The sequence below is a fragment of the Xenopus tropicalis genome, chromosome 8 (genome assembly GCF_000004195.4).
Source record: "Xenopus tropicalis strain Nigerian chromosome 8, UCB_Xtro_10.0, whole genome shotgun sequence".
Lineage (NCBI taxonomy): Eukaryota > Metazoa > Chordata > Amphibia > Anura > Pipidae > Xenopus > Xenopus tropicalis.
This window is the reverse complement of record NC_030684.2, coordinates 73,392,160-73,413,682: the sequence shown is the minus strand read 5'-3', so window position 1 is coordinate 73,413,682 and position 21,523 is coordinate 73,392,160. Positions and strand designations below refer to the sequence as shown.

The window sequence follows — 21,523 nt, the reverse complement described above, 5'->3', positions numbered from 1 at the left end:
ATTCCAAATTCAGAGTTGCAATTATTTACCTTATTATTCTGTACCATTTCAAAGTTTATATATATATATATATATATATATATATATATATATATATAAAGAAAAAGAGTGCCGCACACACAGGGACTTTAATAAAAAAAAAAGTATTTATTAAAACAGATCCTTTTCAATAAATACTTTTTGTTTTTCTTAAAGTCCCTGTGTGTGCGGCACTTTGTTTCTTCATTAATAAAAAAAAAAAATTGTCTTCTAACTAAGTCCCTGTGTGTATATATAGTTCCAGTAAAGGTAGCACACCACAAACACTAGAGAGAATGCCCGGGTGCTTATGCCAAAAAATATAAATACAGGTGCAACAAAAGCCAGCACTCACGGGGCTTTTAAGGACAGTGTCATAAAGCAAAAAATAAAAGGTGTTACAAAAAAGTATTACAGCATGGTTTTTTATTTGTCCGACGTTTCAGTTCCAACAGGAACTTTCATCATTCTCTCTAGTGTTTGTGGTGTGCTACCTTTACTGGAACTATATATACACACAGGGACTTAGTTAGAAGACAAAATTTTTTTTTTATTAATGAAAAAAATCCAACGTTTCGAGCACCAACTATGCTCTTCCTCAGGGACAAACCAAAAACCAAAAAAAAAAAATATATATATTTATATATTGAAACTGAAAAAATGTGTTAAGTTTGCGATTGCAGAAGGTCCCAGAGTATGCTGGTTAGGATTTGTAGGAACAGTAACACCAAAAAAAAAAAGTGTATAAAAGTAATTACAACATAATATATTGTTGCCCTGCACTGGTAAAACTATTGTGTTTGTTTCAGAAACACTCCCATAGTTAATATAGTATTCTATTTCATATTACAGTATATAAATCTGCTGTGTGACCACGTGGGTAGCCATTCAAACTGAAAAGGCACAGGTTACACAGCTGATAAGCTCAGATTTAGTTTTTATATGGGAAGATAAATAGAGGTCAAATATCATCCATGGCTTTTGATGAAACTATATAATAAATACCTCTTTCATATAAAATAAGATATTTTTCTCTCTACATAACTATATATACCTCTATCATACAAAACATTTTTGCAAGAAATGGTTTTGTAGGTTCTATATCAAGAGATATAAAGTTTAAATGTAGTCCTTTAACAATGCTACTTTACATCTAAAAAAAATACAAATACTATGATGCCTGACAGTGGCATAACAACAAAGGACAAAAGTGTAGAAAAGAAAGTTTGTCCCTGTGTAATGTGTTTTCTGGATGTATGTATGTTTTACACTTTTTTGGGGCTTTAAAATGATTTGCTGTGATGTCTAGATAGTTGCCTAGTTATCACTGATGGACATTCAAAATAATATTTGCAGCCAAAATGCTGCATTTTTCTGGTGTCCCTACTGACATAACACCATAAGCTACTACCAGATCCAGGGTGGTGGTAGCTATAGGGTTCCCCAGTGTCAAATGGTGCAGTTATGCACTGTTTTATCAGAAGAGGCACGATGGACACATTAGCAACGATATGGAAGTGCAGCATTATCTTAAAGGAGAAGGAAAGGTAAAAACTAAGTAAGCTTTATCAGAAAGGACTATTTAAATAAAGCCATAAGCACTCACAGAAACGCTGCACTGAGTCCTCTATCAAAAGAAACACAGGATTTCTTGTCTCCTTTTTTGTAAACATGTTCTTCGATATCAGACTTTCTCTCTTTTAGGGCTCCTTCAGGTTTGGGGCATGAGTCTGCTCAGTTCCCTCCTCTCTCCCCCTCCCTTTTCCTGCTCCCCCCTCCCATAAGAATGCATAAGAACTTAATCCCCCCTTCCTTATGAATGTGTAATCTGAGCTATAACAGGGAATTAATCCGTATTTATTAAATGAATGGCCCTCAGTGAAAAATATAGTACGATTTGCTTATAATGTGCTTACAAAACAATGATGAACAACATAAAGCAGAACTACAAACAATCTGGATTGTTTCAGACGTCCCCTGGATATATATACCAGGCTGCTACCAAGGACTCAAGGAAGCAGTTAAATCACCTCTGGGAGGATAATGTCTCTAAATACTATGTACATGGAGGCAGCACCTCTAACGGACAGCAGCCTGCTTTCAGCCAAGCTGATGTAACCCCTATTTGGCTGTAAAACAGTCAAACCCAAGCTAGAATAGGTTAGAGCATTGGGTACATGCAACTCTCTTAGACAGGATGGCCCTTCGCTATATGGAAGTAGCCTGGGGTGTAGCGCAACTACAACTCACTGTAGCTGTGTGCGGAGTAAAATATAGAATAATGGACGCCAGAAGGTTCTTGATGGTGATCATATAGCAACTGGGTTTATTATCAGAGACAAATCAAGATGCAGGGTTATCATATATACTCCCAAAGCAGATGTAACATGCAGTATTATACTCTGAGGACAACTGGTCCTCATTCACGGGGTCCCTGTCCCCGACTCCACTAAAGTGTAGATGGATACTCTAGGGTAGAGGTGGCTTTTTTGCCGCCCTGTTGATCCCAGGCTCAGTGGACCTTCCACCTGAGACACCAGAGGCAGCCAAAGAGGAAGACCCACCCCTTTGCTAAACACTATATTGGAGTGCAAAGGGTGGAGTCAACCTGTAAACCAATAAGGCACATATGCAAAACTATAAACTGGCTACATGGGTTTTGCCCAGTAACAGCATAAACTAGGAAGTTGTAGGGTTTAAAGCCATAGGGGCATATTAACCCTATGGGTCCCTACACTGACTTAAGGCTATGCTACACAACATATTCCGCTGCTTACTTTACTTTGCATTGAGAAATAAGGCATCAACCTGTCCAGTGCATACACAGGGGTATCTGCATCAAAATCTGCACCTTGTGTAGAGGTGGGTGGGTGCTGTGTCTGTCAGTGCATTATAATAGAGGAAGCTAGTGGATCTTCATTTATGATGAGCAAATCTTTTCTTTCCTCCCCATTCGCCCACCTGTATTAAGTTCTGGAACCTGATGGGGGAGAATTCAAAAATTCAGGTTCAACAAATGCTGAGTGCTAGGAGTAATCCTGATTTCTGTCCCCTCTACAGGTTTATTAGCCCAAGGCACAATTCTTTACTTACCTTATGGATGAAAAAATGAATGTATTTGACCAGATGGGAATAAAATGTATAGAAAAACCTGTTATATTGTGTCAACTGCAGCAGCCACACCACTTTACTTTATATAATCATCAGCAAAAGATAATGAGAAATCTCACATATTTTCTATTTTCTTAAAGCTTTATTTTATTGAAACATGTTGCAAATAAACAGTCTAGATCTATGTTATCTTAACAATCACCTGGCAACTACTAATAAAGAAAACAATATGTAGAACAGACAAATATACTGTGTCCAGTTCCTAAAAATACAAATACAGTTAAATTCTTAAAGGGCCACTATACACTTATACACCTTTGTTTAACATAAGCAGATGGAAAATGTAATTTACCTAGTCTATTAATCAAACAAACATTTTCCTAATTTCTTATTCTAAAGCAATAAAGGATTTTTTGTTATCTTTACGCCCTCTCCCTATCTCCAACTTTAACAACAATAGTTTTGTTTAGATAGAGATAATGAGCTCTGTATAAACAGACCCTCTTTCCAAAGCTTTAACCTTTGTCAGAAGCTGAGATAAGTTGATTATACAGGAGGATTATTTTCTTATTTCATTTTATTTAATTACCTTCTCCTCCTTATTGCTTATAAGGGCTCTGGGACACGGGGAGATTAGTCGCCCGCGAAATCGCCAGTGGGATGGCATTTCGGGGACAAGGGAGATTTGTTGTGGGCGACTAATTTCCCCATGTGCCACAGCCCTAAGGATCAAAGGAAATTGGATTGTTAAAGAGGTGTCAATATGAGTCTTTGACCTAGATTGCATAAGAAATAGCAAAATCCATAGATATTTTCAAATTGATACAATAGGCCAAATATGTTCAGCACAAGTCGTATTCATTAAGCACATGTTGAGTAAGTGGGTATACTGCCTGTTTAAGTTTCTTGCATGTAAAAAGAAATTATTTAAATGATCAAGTAATTATTAAATAATTTGTATTTAGTACAGTACAACATTTATCCAAATAATACCTAGAGTAGAAACAGCAACCAAGTGTGGCAACGGCACCAGAATAGAAAAGTATATAGTAAAACTGTTACTTTTGTGGTACAGTAACTCAAAAAATATATTTTGATGTTTTCACTCTTTATGGCTTTCTTTCATTTCATGTTATCTTCTTTTGGTCTCTTTCCATCAACAATATGTATCAAATTGCCCCCCATTCGTAATATTTCCTCATTTTTTACCAGTTTGTTTCAAAAATGTATCACTTGTCTCCAAATAATTTCTATTGGTCTCCATTTTGCAGTAGGTGCCCATGAAGAAGACGCTTATACACTCCCTCTTCCTTTACCAGTTCCTCATGAGTACCTTGCTGTACCAAATTCCCACCCTCAAGAACTAGTATGTTGTCAGCCTTCTGCACTGTGCGGAGCCTGTGAGCGATAATCAGCAGAGAGAGACCTGGGATAGTCTGCAGGGACTGCTGGATCTGTAGGAGAAAGAGATAAAGATAGTAGAGAGTGATTTTATTATGCCAAGAAAGAACTGGGGGTGGAGGGGGGAAAGAAAGGCTAAGGGCATTGTTGCATTTAGAGGATCAACCTCTTTTTTCAGCCTGTATTTCCTAAGTTCAGTAAGCTAAGGAAAGCAGATCTGCTCTCATCCGCAGCTCTGTGTATCTGCACTGACAATCACTGCGTCATCCTGCAGTGACAGAGCAGAGATCACCTGAAAAGTAGTGATGGGCGAAAAGTTTCGCCAGGCATGGATTCGTGGCGAATTTCTGCGTTTCGCCATTGGCGGATTGTTTCGCGAAACGGCTGAAAAATTTCGCCGCGGAAAAATTCGCCGCACGTCCAAAAATTGTCGCCGGCATCAAAAAAGAATAGTCGCGGGCGACAAAATAATAGCCGCGGGCGACGAAACAATAGCGCGCGACAAAATAATAGCCGCGGGCGACGAAACCAGAGCCGCACGACGAAACAAGAGCTGCGCGACGAAACAAGAGCCGCGCACGACGAAACAATAGCTGTGCGACAAAATAATAGTTGCGGGCGACAAAATAATAGCCGCGCGACAAAACAATAGCCGCGGGCGACGAAACAATAGCCGCGGGCGACGAAACAAGAGCCGCGCGACAAAACAATAGCCGCGGGCGACGAAATAATAGCCGCGCGACAAAACAATAGCCGCGGGAGACGAAACAATAGCCGCGCGACAAAATAATAGCCGCGGGCGACAATTTTTTTTGTCGCACGACATTTTCGCCGTTTCGCGAATTTTTCGCCGTTTCGCGGATCTTTTCAAAGATTCGCAAATTTTTCGGCGAAGCGAAACGGAACAGATTCGCTCATCACTACTGAAAAGTCCTGCTTTTATGTTTTTCGAGCCAATCTCCTCTGTATAGCAGCACTCAGGCTCCCATGTCAGTGCAGATACACAGAATTGCGGATAAGAGTGGATTTGTTTTTTCTTAGTCTGCTTAGGAAATGCAGGTGGAAAAATACTTGACAACAGAAAGACATAAGGACAACTCAGAAATTACAATACCTCATGTTCTGTTTCAGCATCCAGGCAGCTAGAGGCTTCATCCAGAATAAGTAGCTTGGGTTTCCTTGCTAAGGCACGTGCCAAAGCAACTCGTTGCTTTTGGCCTGCACTGAGCTGAGCTCCGCTATCACCCACATCTATGGACATGTGAAAATGAGACACTATTCAAATTTTCTGTTGGTGATTTCCCTAATTTAATGTGACTGACAGGTCACATTCCATTCATATATCCATTAATACCTCTAGTCAAGTTAAAACTGTTTACCTCTTTAAACTATTCTAGTTGGGGAGAGGGTTTAGTAAGTGAGTCATAACCAACGCTTATGCTATAGAGTGAACATTTTGTTTCTTACATTTAAGGTATCATTTATTATGGTGTGGCAAGGGCAAATGAATGGCAAATAGCTCCTTGTCCCTGTGCTATGTACAAAGACTTCTTAAAGGCACAAAGCTTTCACTCACAAAATAAAACATAAAAGGGGGGATTTACTACCTGTACAGTAGGGTTTAAAGTGCGAAAATGGGCAAAATATGCCTTTTTTGCTCTTTACTCCATGCACTGTACATGGCAAAATTGCTGCAAGTCTCAGTGCTACATTCATCCTATGAATACAGTGTTGCCTGCACTTGGCAGCTCTTTATTCATGAGTGGCATATAGGCATCCCCCTCCCACCCCCTGCCAGTCCACTAACTTGCACATTAGGGAGGCAGGATATTTTCTTCAGCACAAGGTGTAAAGTTCAGTCAAACCCTGGACAGAGGTGCTTTTTGAATGAGCTCTAGGAGGCATGCGTTATCAACCACAGCTTATTTATATGTACGTGTTTACTCTGTATAGTAAAAACACCCTCAGTTGCTTATAAGGTTTATAATGCTGCAGATTTTTTATCTACTTATCTTATTACATACTTAGTCATTTACTATAGAAGCATATCTTCTTTATACAATATTGTATGTTTTAATCTGCATCACAGACCAAGGACCAGGGATCCTTTTTCTCACCTGTGTCATAGTCCTTTTCCATTTCAGTGATAAAAGCATCTGCTTTTGCTTTCCTTGCTGCTTCTTTCAGCTGCTTCTCAGGAATATCCTGGATTCCATAACCAATATTTTCTCTAATTGTTCCAGCAAACAAAACAGGCTCCTGGGCCACCAATGCCACCTAAATGAAATAATAATATACTGTATAACACTTGCAACAGTAAGCATCACATCAATCACTTACCTGGAAATAGGAGGACTTTCTTAGCAGATTTGGGGTGTGCCCTAATATTTACGTTTTCGAGTTGGGTGGTTAGAGACAAAAAGCTAAAGCTTTAGCTAAAAATCTGAAGACAGTGAGCTTTACTATCTAAATCTACGTACAGCTAATTACAACGCCAACAGTAATAAAAACACAAAAATAAAAAACAGAAATAAGTTCTATAATTCTGGTCTAGACTGAAACTCAATATAGGCCCTGACATTTCAAGTACACAAAGGCTCAAAATGCCTCCCACATAAACAATGACTTTCTATGGCATCTTATGGCTGCATCTTACCAGAATCTGCAGATTGCCAGTCTGGGCCTGCTTCACAGCTATAAAAACTTTTGTCTAGTTTGTATTTTTAAACTTCCTTGCCCCTGTGACATTGAGATTTGAGCAAGGTCTTTCTGGTTCAGTTTCACTGGTTTATGGCTGTCTTTACTAGGCCAAGAGGTTCCTGGTGAATTTGGGCTTATCTACTTTTTTAATGTGTATAACAAATCCAAGAAACCTCATAGGCTAAGAAGGTTCAGCCAATCACAGCCGGGCCCTCCCTTTCCTTTTTATAATTTCCTGCACACAGCATTAAGGCTCACTCTCTAGCTCACACCGGTGTAGCTTGATTACTGTGGCCTGTGCCTAACTTTTGGTCCCTCTGGCTTGTCTTGCCTGAAAACTCTAGGAGGCAGCCCAGTCAGACCGTTTTTCCTCTTCTTGACCCTGGAGGGTGACCCATTTAGCAATTTTTGCATGTATCTCATGAGGAGGTACAAAAGGTGATGCCCTGCTGAGAACTGAACAGAGCATTTAATGGCTGCCATTCCGTAATTGAAATGACACTCACTCAGTTCAAACACTGGCCCACTACATGTTGTCCCAGTTTGCTCTTAGTTCTATATTAAGCCACTCTGCTTTTGCCTGAAAGACTCCTCACCTTCCCCTTTATAAACACACTATCGTTACCTTCATCAGAGTAGGGATTTTTTGTGTGCATGCAGCTGTGCTATTTTTGACCTATCATAAATAAAATTATTCTATGATTTATTTGCTTTTCGTATAACATTTATGAAACATGTAACCCAGACCCATAGACACCAGACACATGAACCCCTTAGCACATCTTGTGTAAGCAGAGAGAAAGCTCCATTGGTCTTGTCAAGATGATGCATTTTGGCAACTCCACACCTGCCACCTACTGCCAGACATACCTTGCTGTGTAAGTACTGATGTGTATATTCCTGCAGGGGTATTTCATCCAGCAGAATGTCTCCAACTTGTGGCTCATAAAATCTCTCTAGCAGTGACACACATGTGGTCTTACCACCTCCGGAGGGACCCACAAGAGCAGTGACACTGCCTGGTGGAAGTTTAAAAGATATATTCTAAAGCAAAGAAAGAAAGAAAGAAAGAAATGTGAAGGCATTCAAGTGGTCTGTGTGATTAGTTAACAAAACAGGTTGAACCTTTACTAAGAAAGGGACCAACACAGTCATCGATTCATGATTAAACAGATTTTAACTGAGCAGGGGCAAATTCTGATTGTATAATCATCACACTGGCATAAGCATGCAGTCAGTGGGGTGATCAGTCTCCCTCGGCACAATGATCTGGATGTTACAGCTAACTTCACCATTTTGAACACAGCTGTAGCAAAATTGGTTACAGAGGATCTTACAGTGCTTAGCTAGCTTTAATAATTGCTAAACATCACATAGAGTAGAAGAAAGAAGAAAAAATCAATTGTTGCCATTATATATTTAATGTTTGTACCCTTACCCTATCTCAGGGAAAAGTCCTGATGCAGCAATCAGCAGCAGCTTCACCAAGGACAACTACAGCTTTAGGGGATACTGTGTACACCACAGTTGTCCTCGTTTACTTGCATTGCATTAATCCTATTGGCTACCAACAGGATTAATGCTATGCAAATTAGCGACGTAGAGACTGGGCATGAGCAGTAGCACTAAATGCTGATGCTGTCTTCACTAAAGCTTTTCTGATGATGTTTGCATTACTGTAATGGAGGAGGAGATCATAACTTTCTTCTACAGAGGGAAGTGCAGAGCTGCCTATGGGGCAACGGACCACATTAACAATTAATACAATTGTTACAATACATTGTTGCTAAATTAAAAAATTTGGAAAAGTTCTCTATGTAAATGTGATAGAAACTAAAAGCAGCGTTTGTTTATCCCTTCCTGTTCTCTGGGTCTGAATTTTCAAACAGTGTAACAGAAGTTAGTTCGCCTCTGGGTCAGCTGGCCTCTGCTGAGATGTTTTAGTAGTCAGAACCAGAAGTGCACAGACTAAAAACAATCAGGTAAATACTGTTTTCAATAGCAGCTACAGTTAAAAATAACTTGAAAACCACTAAAAATTTGTAATTAAGGTTTATCAGAATGCAATTCAGAATTACCTTTTCTTTAATTAGGCATAAAAGAGTTTTTGGATGTAATATACATAGCAACTTTGGTTGAAAAAAGACACATTTCTATCAACTTAAACCTTTTATGTCTATATAAAACCCGCCTAACTGCTAGTTCATAGCAGTAGTTTTCTATTAATCAAAGTCCTCTATATAATGAGTTCCCCCTTAAGCTGTTGACACAACAGAAAAGGGAGCAAGGCCAGTTTGGATTGTAAAAGCTTTTGATATGCTTTTGGAAATGCTTTATAGGTTTTTGCTATGTAAAAACTGAATTTGATACATGCTGATCAAGTTACAGTGAATGAACTCAAATTCTTCCAGTTTGCTGTTATTCAAAGGAATTAGACAGGGATGCGCCTGCCGGCGGTTATTCCTGCAGGCTGAGAGAAGCAGATTCACTTCCTTATACACCTCAGTAAAACTGCACTGACAAATACAGCTTCTGCTTGCGTGCAGGCACACACAGCAGAGGGAGCAGAGATTGGGCTGAAAATGTAAAGCAGTCATTTTTGGGCCAACGTGCCTGCGTGTGCCTGCATGCAAGCAGAAGCTGTATTTGTCAGTGCAGTATTACTGAGGTGTATAAAGGAGCGGATCTGTTTCTTTCAGCTTGCCAAAAAAAAAAAACCCATCTATGAGAAGTGGAGGAAATGCTCAGTTTGCCCATGGTCTTAGAACTGACCAGTCTCTGGGAGCAGTGATATCCTTGTTGCCAATTTTTTGCCATTTTTTAAGGTGTATTGACAGTAATTTAAGCACCACAGATCAGCATTTTAATAGGGTTACCGTGTGCTGAACTGTGTTGCTTACATTATATTTCTTTAGAACTGTGTCACCTACCTTGGTCTGAAACTGAAGAATTACAAACATTTTGTTCTAGGTTGGCTTATAAATAGACTACAATGTTAACTTGTTCTGGATAATTATACACATGGAAATATCGCTGCTTGGCTTTAAAAAATCTGCTAAGCCACAGGTAAGGTCTTGCTTACTAGAATCTAGTAAGTTGCACATAAACTGGCTTAGCTGGTAAAGTTACACAAGTTCTTTGCAATTTTATTAACTATGCCTGTTTCTATGCAACTTTACTGGGCTAGTGCTAGTTCTTCCCACACACTTAAATGGTCTTTACTAAGTCTATTGGTTGAAGCTGGTGTAAACCAAAAAAATTTACTTTGGCATACACACTTTTATAAATAGTGCATCCACAGATCTGTGTTAGTACTGAAGTTGCAGCTTTATTTATAGGTACAACATTTACTATTAACCAATTTACAGAGATTTTGTGTGTAAAATTAAAGGGAACCTTTTATAAATATGAGACATTATTCTTCCCATGCTGTCTTAAATAAAATTGACTAGTATTGTTGGTTATGTTTACTGTATCACCCAAAATGACATTATTTGACTAAAGTTACATTATTAAACCCAATTTACCTGAAGAGCAGGAACATCTGGTCTGGACGGGTATGAGAAAGTAACGTTCTTAAACTCGACCTTACCACGCAAATTGTTGGGGCAAAGATTGCCTTTGTTGGATACAAGTGGCTCACGATCCAGATAATGGAAAACTTTATGTCCTGCTCCAGCTGAGTGAGTGACCTCACTGAGCATATGAACCAGAGTCTGAAACAGAGGAAGCAATGCCTAAATGCCATAAAGTAAAAATATATTGTTACATGCAAATTCTGTATTTGTTTGATCTAGCCCCTACAAATAAAGAATTTCTTGGCAACAAATGTGAAAGATTTCAAACTATAGCTCTGAAGACAATGTAGTATGCAAAGTACACACAAGTTTTGTAGGTGGAAGGCATCATTTGTTTCCAACCATCTCGCCAATCTCAATCAAAAAATGTATTATAAAGTCTTCTCCCCAGGTATTCATCATTTTATGTGTATTAATGTACAGTCCAGTAATCCAGCCAAGGAGACAGGGAAAATATTTACATGTGTATTTAAAACAAGAGTCCTGATGCCCCACATTTTGCTATATGGCTAAACACCAGACAATACTACAGAGGAGAGGTAGGATGTAATATGTCTTTATGACTTGAAAAAAGAATAGAAAAATGAATTAACTTTACAGAAGCAAATCATTTATTCCTTAAGACACAATGGGGCTGATTCAATAAGGCTTATCGCATGTTTTTTTGCGTTAAAAAGCATGCGATAAATAAGTACCGATCCATCAAAGTAATTCTGCATGCGTTAATGCGCATATCGCAAGCGTTAAATAGCGCATTTCCACAATGCGTTATTTTTAACGGACTGCAGTAATTATCGAGTGGAAAGAATACTAAAGCATGATTCACAAAAGCACATGAAGCATTAAACACGCTAAATATCGCAAGAAGCTATGCAAATATTAACACCTACTTGGGGGAGGCAGTACTTTAAGAACATTGCGCCTTGTGAGCGTTTGGCAACACAACATGGACTTTGCAGTCGGATTTTTCTTGCCTTGTGAAGAAGAGGATCAAGTATGTGATCGTCCTAGAGTGATACATCCTACAGTTTTCAGGGTAAGATCAACTCTTGAGGGATTATCAGAGGGGGAAACAGTGAGGTGCTATAGGTTAAAAAGAGCAGCAATCTATGGCCTGTATGAGGTACTGGAGCCTTATCTGCAGCCACTAACACACAGAAGCCATGCTGTTCCTGGCATTGGCAAACTTCTGTGCTGGGGTTGAGAAAATCCCCTTCTGATGCCTGGACAAGTCGGGTGGAAGCCTGATGTACAGCCCCAGTAAAGTGCCACAAATTGTATTGGCCTTTGCTGTACTGCACAATATTGCCAGTCGGCATGGATTGCCTGGGTTTGTGGCTGAGGACCTAGATGACCCAATTCATTCCATATATTGTGTACAAAGTGCAGATGACAGAGGCAATCGAGTACGGGGAGAAATCCTAAACAATTACTTTGCGTGTAAGTACCTGCAATCTTTACTAGTATAAAAAACAAAACAACATCTCAAACAATACTCTTTTTATTTCCTGTGAAAATAGTTGCACACTTTTATAAAAATGCTCATTTATTTTATTGAGCTCAGCAGTAGTGAGTGGCAATATGTAACATTTCTGCATTCACAGTAATTAGGATTCACTAAGCACTTAAGGCTCATTTCCCTTGGAGCGGGTGAGTCCCCCCCCCACCGCAACAAATAGTAAAAACAGAAAAGTTTAATTACATAGCACTAGAATCGCATAGGACTAATGTTTGCATCGGTCTTGCATTATCATCAACAATAAACTTCTTTTCCGTTTCAGGAGATTGTTGTGGTTCTCTGTGGAGCTGTCTTGCTGACTTTACCACCCACTGTCCTTTTTGATGTTGTTGGAAAAAAATGATATATTTTTGTCAATCTTCTCACTGATGATCATCATGACATGAACCATACAACTTCATGGACAATAATGTAATTCTGGTATATTTGGACATTACAAAGTTAATGTGAAGAAAACCTTTTTACAAGGACCACCTCCAGTTCCAGACTTGTGTTGGCTACAATAAGCAATCCCATCACAACATAGTGACTTTTTGCTACTCATTGTTGGCCAAATGAATCCCTTTCTTCCCAGTGTAATCAATAGAATACTAAGGCATGCTCTGACACTAACCCTACTAAACTACTGCAACTTGCTACTAACTGGCCTCACTAACTCCCATCCCTCTCCCTTATATTCTGTATTAAACAATGCTTCCACAATGATCCTCCTTCATAAAAGGGCATTAACAATTAACAGGGCATTAACAAGTTTTGGGAATGTTATGTTAATCACCCCCTATTTACTGTAGAAATACTGTGAAGTTCCTCACTTTCCACTTCACTTCCTCTGGATGATAATCTTTATATGTACCTTCAATGTCAGAGAATTGTGGGCTGCTAATGTAGCCAGGCCTCTCTTCCTCACTGTTGGTGAAGGTGCACATATGTTTTTTTTTGGTTTTGTGTTGAGTTTGTATTCTGGCATATTTACTAACATCTGAACTGTCACTGCTGTCATTAACATGAATAGGTATTTCAATTTTCAATTAACATTTACTAACACTTGCATGTTTGGTGGTTTGGGCTATTAAATCTCTGATCTAGAAGTTGCTTTGTTCCTTTCTGTTTTCAATTGTGTGTTTTGTGTATTGTGACCTCTGTTTTTTTTAATGTGTTGTTTGGTTTTTGGCATCTGTGAGCACTCATGCATCCTTCATGTTATTCACTTATTACCGCCACTACTGTGTACAATATCGCTGTTGCCCCTCGCCAAGGGTTTATTTGGTCGCTCCACAGGTGCTAATTGCGCATCTGCACCTTCTGCGCTCTCCATCTCAACCATCACAGCGGAACTGCACAAAATGGCAGAAGTCATGTGGTACACGATGCTTAACGCTGACAGTACTTGTGGAATATCGCACGGTAATATCGCATGCGAAATATATCACAAATGGCGGAAAATACCGCTTGAAAATGTGTTATCGGCAGATAAATAACAACAATAAAATCGCTTCTTAATTATCACGCGTGTCCTTTTAGTGAATCAAGTGTTAAGTGGCAAAAAATAAGAAGCAATAACATTTTTAACGCATGCTAAAAATAGTGCTCGTTTTATGGACCTTTAGTGAATCGGCCCCTATATAAATTTTTCAGTTAAAAAATAACCCTTAATCAGGGAAATTTGCAGGTTAACTAGTGTTCAACACAATTGTCTTTGCTGTGGAAAGCTGACTTTTATCTGCGCTTACACAAACATTACTGGTGCAACGCAGTGCCATAACTCACCCGTATATAGTCTCCAGATTCCATTTGATATAGGATGAATGACACCATCTTCCCAGTAGTTATATATCCACTGTGGATTAACTGCTGGCCACAATACAACAAGGCAACCTGAGTACTAAGGTTGATAAGCTAAGGGACAGAGAAATGTCACATTAATATTCCTGTTTAAGTGTCCATACAGATCTGTGTCTTGCATTATATACTGTATTGTTAACTAGGGAAGAATAATAAAAGGCTTAGAACCTCTAAAGCATGAACCTATATTGATGAAAAACAATCCTATTGGGTTTATGTAATGTTTAAAGGACAAGGAAAGCTGCTGTTTAAGCAATTAACAATAGCAAACCTACGCACACCAGTAGATCCAGAGGTCAGCGCTGAGTGAGAGGATACGTTATGCACATGCTACTGTTTCCTACATGGTTAGATTGTGCAAAATCGTAGTCTTGATCTTGATAAAGACCGAGGCACTACAGGCTATTTCTTTTAAAGGAGTCAACCGTTTTTACAGGAACACATTTATGTAGGACCTATATGAATGAAGTTTAAGGTAATTAAAGGGCTCTACACATTGTTTTTTTAATAAGCCTTTCATATGGCAAATGAAGCTTTCCTTGTCCTTTAAATAATTTTTTAGTAGACAAAGTATGGAGATCCAAATTATGGAAATAGCCCTTATACAGAAAACCGGGGGTTCTAAGTATTCTGGATAACTGAATGTAACAAATCTGCCATAATTACCCTTATAACCAGCAGGTACAAAGCTCTGACAAAGTCTCTGCGTGTCTGTAACTCATGGGTTTCTTGCAAAGACTTTTCATATCTTTTTGCCTCTTCCTCCTCAGCAGCAAAACTGTATACAGTCCTCACTGACTCAATCATCTCTTTGGCGAGATCACTGGATCTTGCAATGGAATCCTGGACTTTTTGTACCAGCTCCTGCGAAAGGCAATGATACAAAAAGAAAAAGTTTGTAGTATGTTAGTATGTGTTGTTGTTGCTATCTTCTGGGATATAAGCAATCATCTGAATTGCCTAAACACATATGGAAATTTAATTAAAAACAAGAACAGAAATTGCAACGTTTGTTTCAGATTAGGACTGCCTATTAAAGGAGGAAAGAATGAAAGAAAGGCATTACTGGGCAGTGCAAAATGTTAGGAACCAATCCAGTGATTATAATCACTTACCCAAGACCCCAGGCTGGTGCTCCTACTCACTGAAAACTGCACCAGCCCAGGGTAATACTGTAGAAGCACCACATCGCCATCTTCTTCTTTTTGATCCTCTCTATGGCCCAGTCAGGATGTGTATGTTAGTAAAGTAAAAAGTCGAGCTTAAAAACAACAAGTCGGCTTTCACTGTACAGGTATCGGACCCCTTATCTGGAAACCCGTTATCCAGAAAGCTCCGAATTACAGAAAGCCCGTCTCCCATAGACTCCATTTTAATCAAATAATTCAGAATTTTAAAACTGATTTCCTTTTTCTCAGTAATAATAAAACAGTACCTTGTAATTAATCCCAACTAAGATATAATCAATCCTTATTGGATGCAAAACAATCCTATTGTGTTTAATTAATGTTTTATTGATTTTTTAGCAGACTTAAGGTATGGAGATCCAAATTACGGAAAGACAGCCCTTATCCGGAATACCCTTGGTTCCGAGCATTCTGGATAATGGGTCCTATACCTGTAATGTGCATTCAAAGAAGAAGATGGTGACATAGTAATCCTAAAGCTGTATTGTAGCCTCAGAGTTTTACCATAGTTTTATCACAGTTTTACTACCATCTGCCAAAAAAACATTTTAAAGTAAAAGCTGAAAAGGGGCATAATAGGAAGATAAAGGTAATTTAAAAACTCTAAAACAAAAAGATGAATACCAATTAAAAAGTAGTTGAAAATAGGACATTCTGTAAAAACTAAAGGTTAAACTTAAAGATTAACTTCTCTTATAACCCCCTATAGGATGATGTCAGACGAGGCGTGGGGCGGATATTTTCGGCAAGCGCTTGGGAAAAACGCTTGCCGAAAATTCCGCCCTACGCCTCCTACTTGTGCCTGCACCGAATGAATGGGATACGCTCGGGTGCAGGCACATGTAGCGGAAATACGCATAAAAACGCGGGAGTTTGAATGTCTTGCGTTTTTATGCGTATTTCTGCTACATGTGCCTGCACCTGAGCGTATCCCATTCATTCGGGTGCAGGCCCATGTAGGAGGTGTAGGGTGGTATTTTCAGCAAGCGCTTTTCTGCTTGCCGAAAATATCCGCTCTACGCCTCGTCTGGCCTTAGCCATAAAGACATAAATGTATTTTAAAATGAAAAATAAATACATCTAAAGTGTCAATTAGTCTTTCCTTTTCAATGTTTGAGTCAGATAAAAGCCAGGACCACTATCACCTTGATTTAACACAAATTTGCTCTTATGGTTCTCTCAGAAGCAAAGGTGTTATGTCACCTCAGTCAATTAATCTAAAAATTGTCAAACTATTTATTTACTTCAGTATTTTTATATACTTTGCCATTGACTAGCTTTATCATTTCATCAAAGTGGGGTTGTCTTTACAAAGGAGGGATTATCTATGAGACAGCCACAACATATTGGTATCTTCAGAACACTCCTGCTGAGTTGTTCCCTCATATGATTAGCACATTTATTTATAGGAAGTTCTATTATGATTCTATTTAGCTTATACAATAATACATGTTCTACACCTACTTTTCTTCATAATAAAGCTTTATGTTTCTGATCTCCATGATGACATTGAGAATATAGTAAACATCTGGAATCACTGGTCATAATTTAAGACAAACATCAAAATCAAGTGAATAATAAGACTAACACTAAATTTTCCCCTTAAAAGTAAAAGTTAATCCACATCTTGATCTTTCTGAAAAATCGAGCAAGAGAGTAACCCAATAAGTTTACAGTAACAAATAATGTACATGTAAGTACCTGATGGTAGCTGTTGTACACTTTCTGTGTTATCCATGTGAATGGAGCGCTAATAAAAGTAAGGAGAGTAAGCTGCCAAGACAACGAGAACATAAAACTATAGACACCAATGCATTTCACTAATGTTCGCAAAATGATATTCACATTGGCAGCAATGGCGCGGCTAACACGGGAAGTGTCCTGGGACAGACGGGAAGTGATGTCACCTGTAATAAATGAGAAACAAGTTTATACACACGGAGCTCATTTATTATAATATGAGCAACACGCAAAGTCTTTGTATGGTTGTGCCTCCTTATATATTTGTGGGCAAGTAAGAAAAAAGCTCAGTTTAATTACATGAGGAGTGGCTGCACCTCAGAGCAGCTTGGGCCAACACCTTTATTTAAGCATAAGATGCTAAATTAGTAGGGAAGCTGCTCCACCCATAAAAACACCCAGGAACATAAGCAATAAATGCCACCCTGCTTGCTACATCTCAGTGATTAAAGCAGTGGAATTTCTGAGAGGATGTGACATAACCAAACATGGTACCCACCAACCTTGCTGCACAACTTGGACCCCAGAACACAAGGTACACTGCCGGTATAACCTAGCAGTTGGTGAGTGGAAGGGTGGCTGTGTGGGAAATGTTAACACTACTGCTTTCCAATTTAGCAGTATAAAATACTAATACAAGCCCAGACTCACTTGTGTCTTGGGGTATGATAACAATCTTTACGCTCGTAATATTTTATTATATTTTTATTATAATATTATTTATTTCTCTGTTCAATTAACAGGGTAAAGCATCAAAATTTAATACAGATTCAATTACATAAATTATTAGCACAGGAATGGAGACAGCACAGCAAGGTGTTACTTGCTTTGATGTTTAATAACCCCCAGCTCCTCTGTATCCCTAATGTTTCCCAAAAGCAATTAATATTCAACCCCCATGTAAATGCAGTTACTTGTTTGCCATACAATTACACAACTGTTTGTATAGTTATATAGACTTATCATCTAAGCAATATTTGTTATATTTCAAGCATCCTGTATTGCTGATAAAGGTTTATACAGATATTACTCCACACACTCCCTACAGTTGGGGACCCTTTTTTTTTTTTTTTTTTTTTTTTTTAAACAGCAGCGTTTACTTCTCCTTAAAGAAGAACTATAATAAAAATAAAAATATAATCAATTAACAATTCTGTACCATTTTTTAAATAATCAAGTTACTCTACACTTCCCCCCTCTCAGCATCTTTCTCCCTTAATTTTCTATTCATGCAGGAGTTGGGGTCTGATTTTGACTGACATTTAGGTCTAATAGATCCTTTGGGAGAAGCTCCTTGGCTCTCCTGAACTTTTTGCTGTATTGCAACACAAGCCAACTGGTCTGTGTGTGGTGGTAGCTTAACCCTGACCTCAAGAATCAGGCCAAGTCCTGGAGGCAGCAGTACGTTCCTCATTCGAGGCCTTGGCTAATCAACCATACAGGGGGATCCCTTCCATGTATATGTTGACACGTCCCATGAAAACTGGGACTCGGGTCTTTTATAGATCTGTTTGGAGCCTTATGGAATTTGTTCCCAAAATCCCTTTGTTCTATTTGCATACGTATGAGGTAGTCTCCTAAACCCCTTTGACTTGTTCGTGAATCCCCACTCCTGGCTCTACCTAAGCTGATCATAAAACCCTGCACTACACTGATGAGCCCCAAGAAGGATGAAACCGGTCTGTAGTTGGGAATCTGATCAGCAATTGTCCTGGCTTCTTCTTTAAAAACCCAGTGGGTGAGCTTTAGCCTATAGGATAAACCCATGTAAAAGGATTTCCTTTCCCAGAATCCCTTTGGTCTATTTGCATACCTATGAGGTGGTCTCCTCAACCAGTTTGACTTGTAGATCTGTTTGCAAACCCTAGTTTTGGCCCAAGTGAACCCATCTGTGAAGCAACAATGCCCTTTCAGATCTTAAAACATTCCCAGATGCTGGACTGTGGGCTGGGTGATGAATGTTATTATAGTTTAGACATGTCTTCCATGCCCCATTACCCTTAAACAGTAATATTGTAGTGGTCCCAAGACATTTCTCACCTGGATGAAGGTACCTGGAGGCATACCTGACATAAATATATCAGTAAGAGACAGGTACCTTCATACAAAATTCCTAATTCGAATTGGCTGGCATAGATCTATCAAGGGTTTTATTAACACTTGCATGAGGTGTAACCGGGACAAAGAAACTTATTTCCATGCATTCTGGGATTGTACCAAAATACAATGGTCCTAAAGCAAGATACTTGGGACTATGAACTCTGTCTTAGGCCTACCGAATATACGCACCCCTGCATTCTGCCTACTAGGTCTCATGGCAGGGATAAGTCTGAACTCTAATAAAAGACACTGTCCCCTACAACGTCTGCATTACACTAAGTTCTTATAACCTGAAAAGCTGTGGAGGCCCCAATACAATCCGTTTAGAAGAAACTAGTGAATGCAAGTTTACCCAGTCATAAACTCTGTAAGCTCAACACAGGCCAACACTGGGTCTGTCTATGGAGCTATGGGGCTGTGTACATAAGAGCAAATCCACTTCCCTCTGCAGCTATAAAACATGCATGCGAAGGAAAGCGGACAATCTGATTCGTGTGCCCACAGTCTTAGGACAATGGCCCATGATGGAAAACAATGCAACTCATATGCCTTTCCAGTGGCAATTCACTTTATTGTCAGTGGAAAGGAATTTTAGTGGGAATAGTTGCCTGTGGTAGAAGAGGTTTAACCACAGACAAATAATTTCCCTGTCGATCATCAGCTTTAAGTCACATTCTTCTTCCTGCAAAGTCACTGCAGTCCACTGAGAAGCCTTTTTCTCCTGCTATAGCTTGTTATCTTTTTAGATATAGAGCAACATACAGATGCATCTCAGTGGACTACTGGTTTGTCTGGCTTTTCTCATTGGCACCAAGAAGTAGAATGTGCCTTGAAAGGTTATAAAAATATAATGTTCAGCACAAGCCTTATTGATTAAACCAATATTAAAAAGGGGATTTTCTGTCATTTTAAGGCAACCCTGGTGAAAGGCACGTCATCTTAAAGTAACATTATTTGTAATGCCATGCACTTATATAAATAGATGAAAACATTTGTGCATACAGTACAGTCCTTTGTATAAGTATATTATTAGTGCATTTCTTTCTTACAATTTACAGTTCAGTTTCTGTGTGATTTGCACACTATTTTTGTTTACTCACACCATTTATCAGTACCTGTTTTTGTTGTTTCAAAAAAGGCAATTTCCTGTTGGACTAGTGAACGAAACAGAAATATCCGCAATCGCTGGGTAAGACTGGAATGGGAAAACATAAAAAGTCCTCCACGGGAGCCAGCAAAGAATGAACTGTAAAAGTAGAAAATGAAATACTATAAATAATAGCATAGCAGCTTGCATCTACACACTATTCTTGTGCATCCATGAATTTCCACCGAATGCAACTATGCCTGTCTAGTATGTTCTGCTGAACTGCGCACAAGTGCCCCTTTTGACAATAATCCAATCCTGAGTGCACAATAGGCACAGCAGATTTATGCCTAAAGAATCACACACAATCATCCAGATATTATACTAATTCCCCTTTGATCATTTTGTAACTGTAATTGTATGTGTTTTAATCATCTGACGCTATTTCAGCATGTGCAAATTCTTGTATGGCTGCAATTAATTTGCACTAAGCAGATTGCAGCTGCATTCATAAATGACCCCTAATGGCCATTTATATGGCTTGGGTTTAATTTCTCAGTTTATCTCATTTATCCACAACTTTTCAATAGCTTAATTCATCACTACATGTCAATTCAGAGACAAAAAATTTAAAACATGGTTTTATGTGACCTAGGGAAATCATAATTCACTTTTGAGTTTTGAAACATCATCTTGCCTGGGTCTAATTAAACTCATGAATGCAGTCTCAACTACTTCACGCTCTGTCGCAAATAACCTAGTGTTTCAATATAATCACTTGTTTGAGGGAATTGGAAAGTTAAAAGACTTTCATGGGCAACTTCACATTAATCCTGATAATGTGAGCCCCGGAGCAGCAAGGTCGGAGGAGGGGCTGCATGACCCAGCCCAGCATCACTAGTGTGGGGGTAGGTCAGTTAAGCTAAAAGGGGAGGGAGAATAAGGTGGGAGGAGAAGGGTATATAGGAGAGGTAGTGAGGGCTGGCTATCCACCATTTTAGGTGATAGCAGCAGAGGAAAGATCCCCACCCACCCTCCCTTAGTTGGGGGTTGGTTCTATTGGGCTATGCCATTGATTCTAGACGTCACATATGTGGCCTTGGAGGGTCAGGGGTACACGGGTTAGCTAGCTAAGGTAAGTGACATGAGGAATAGCAGGAAAGGACGCAGATGAATAGCGTCATGGTACTTGTCACAGCTTTGGCGGGTCCTTGTCAGTCTGCCGGGGAGGAATGCTTGT

At 39.1% G+C, this 21,523-nt stretch overlaps 1 protein-coding gene across 1 annotated transcript in view; it reads right to left on the bottom strand.

Moving 5' to 3' along the window:
* Positions 1-3,263: 3,263 nt before the first annotated feature.
* LOC116406716 (transporter 2, ATP binding cassette subfamily B member) overlaps positions 3,264-21,523 on the bottom strand; it is a 33,468-nt gene continuing 15,208 nt past the window's right edge. The window contains exons 4-12 of the mRNA XM_031891411.1: positions 20,312-20,442; positions 17,058-17,263; positions 14,836-15,033; positions 14,095-14,223; positions 10,758-10,946; positions 8,101-8,274; positions 6,648-6,807; positions 5,645-5,781; positions 3,264-4,583 (exon numbers count right to left, since the gene is read on the bottom strand). Of these exons, the coding sequence (XP_031747271.1) occupies positions 4,380-4,583; positions 5,645-5,781; positions 6,648-6,807; positions 8,101-8,274; positions 10,758-10,946; positions 14,095-14,223; positions 14,836-15,033; positions 17,058-17,263; positions 20,312-20,442 (1,528 nt within the window). The 3' untranslated portion in view covers positions 3,264-4,379. The remainder of the gene's footprint in view (positions 4,584-5,644; positions 5,782-6,647; positions 6,808-8,100; positions 8,275-10,757; positions 10,947-14,094; positions 14,224-14,835; positions 15,034-17,057; positions 17,264-20,311; positions 20,443-21,523) is intronic.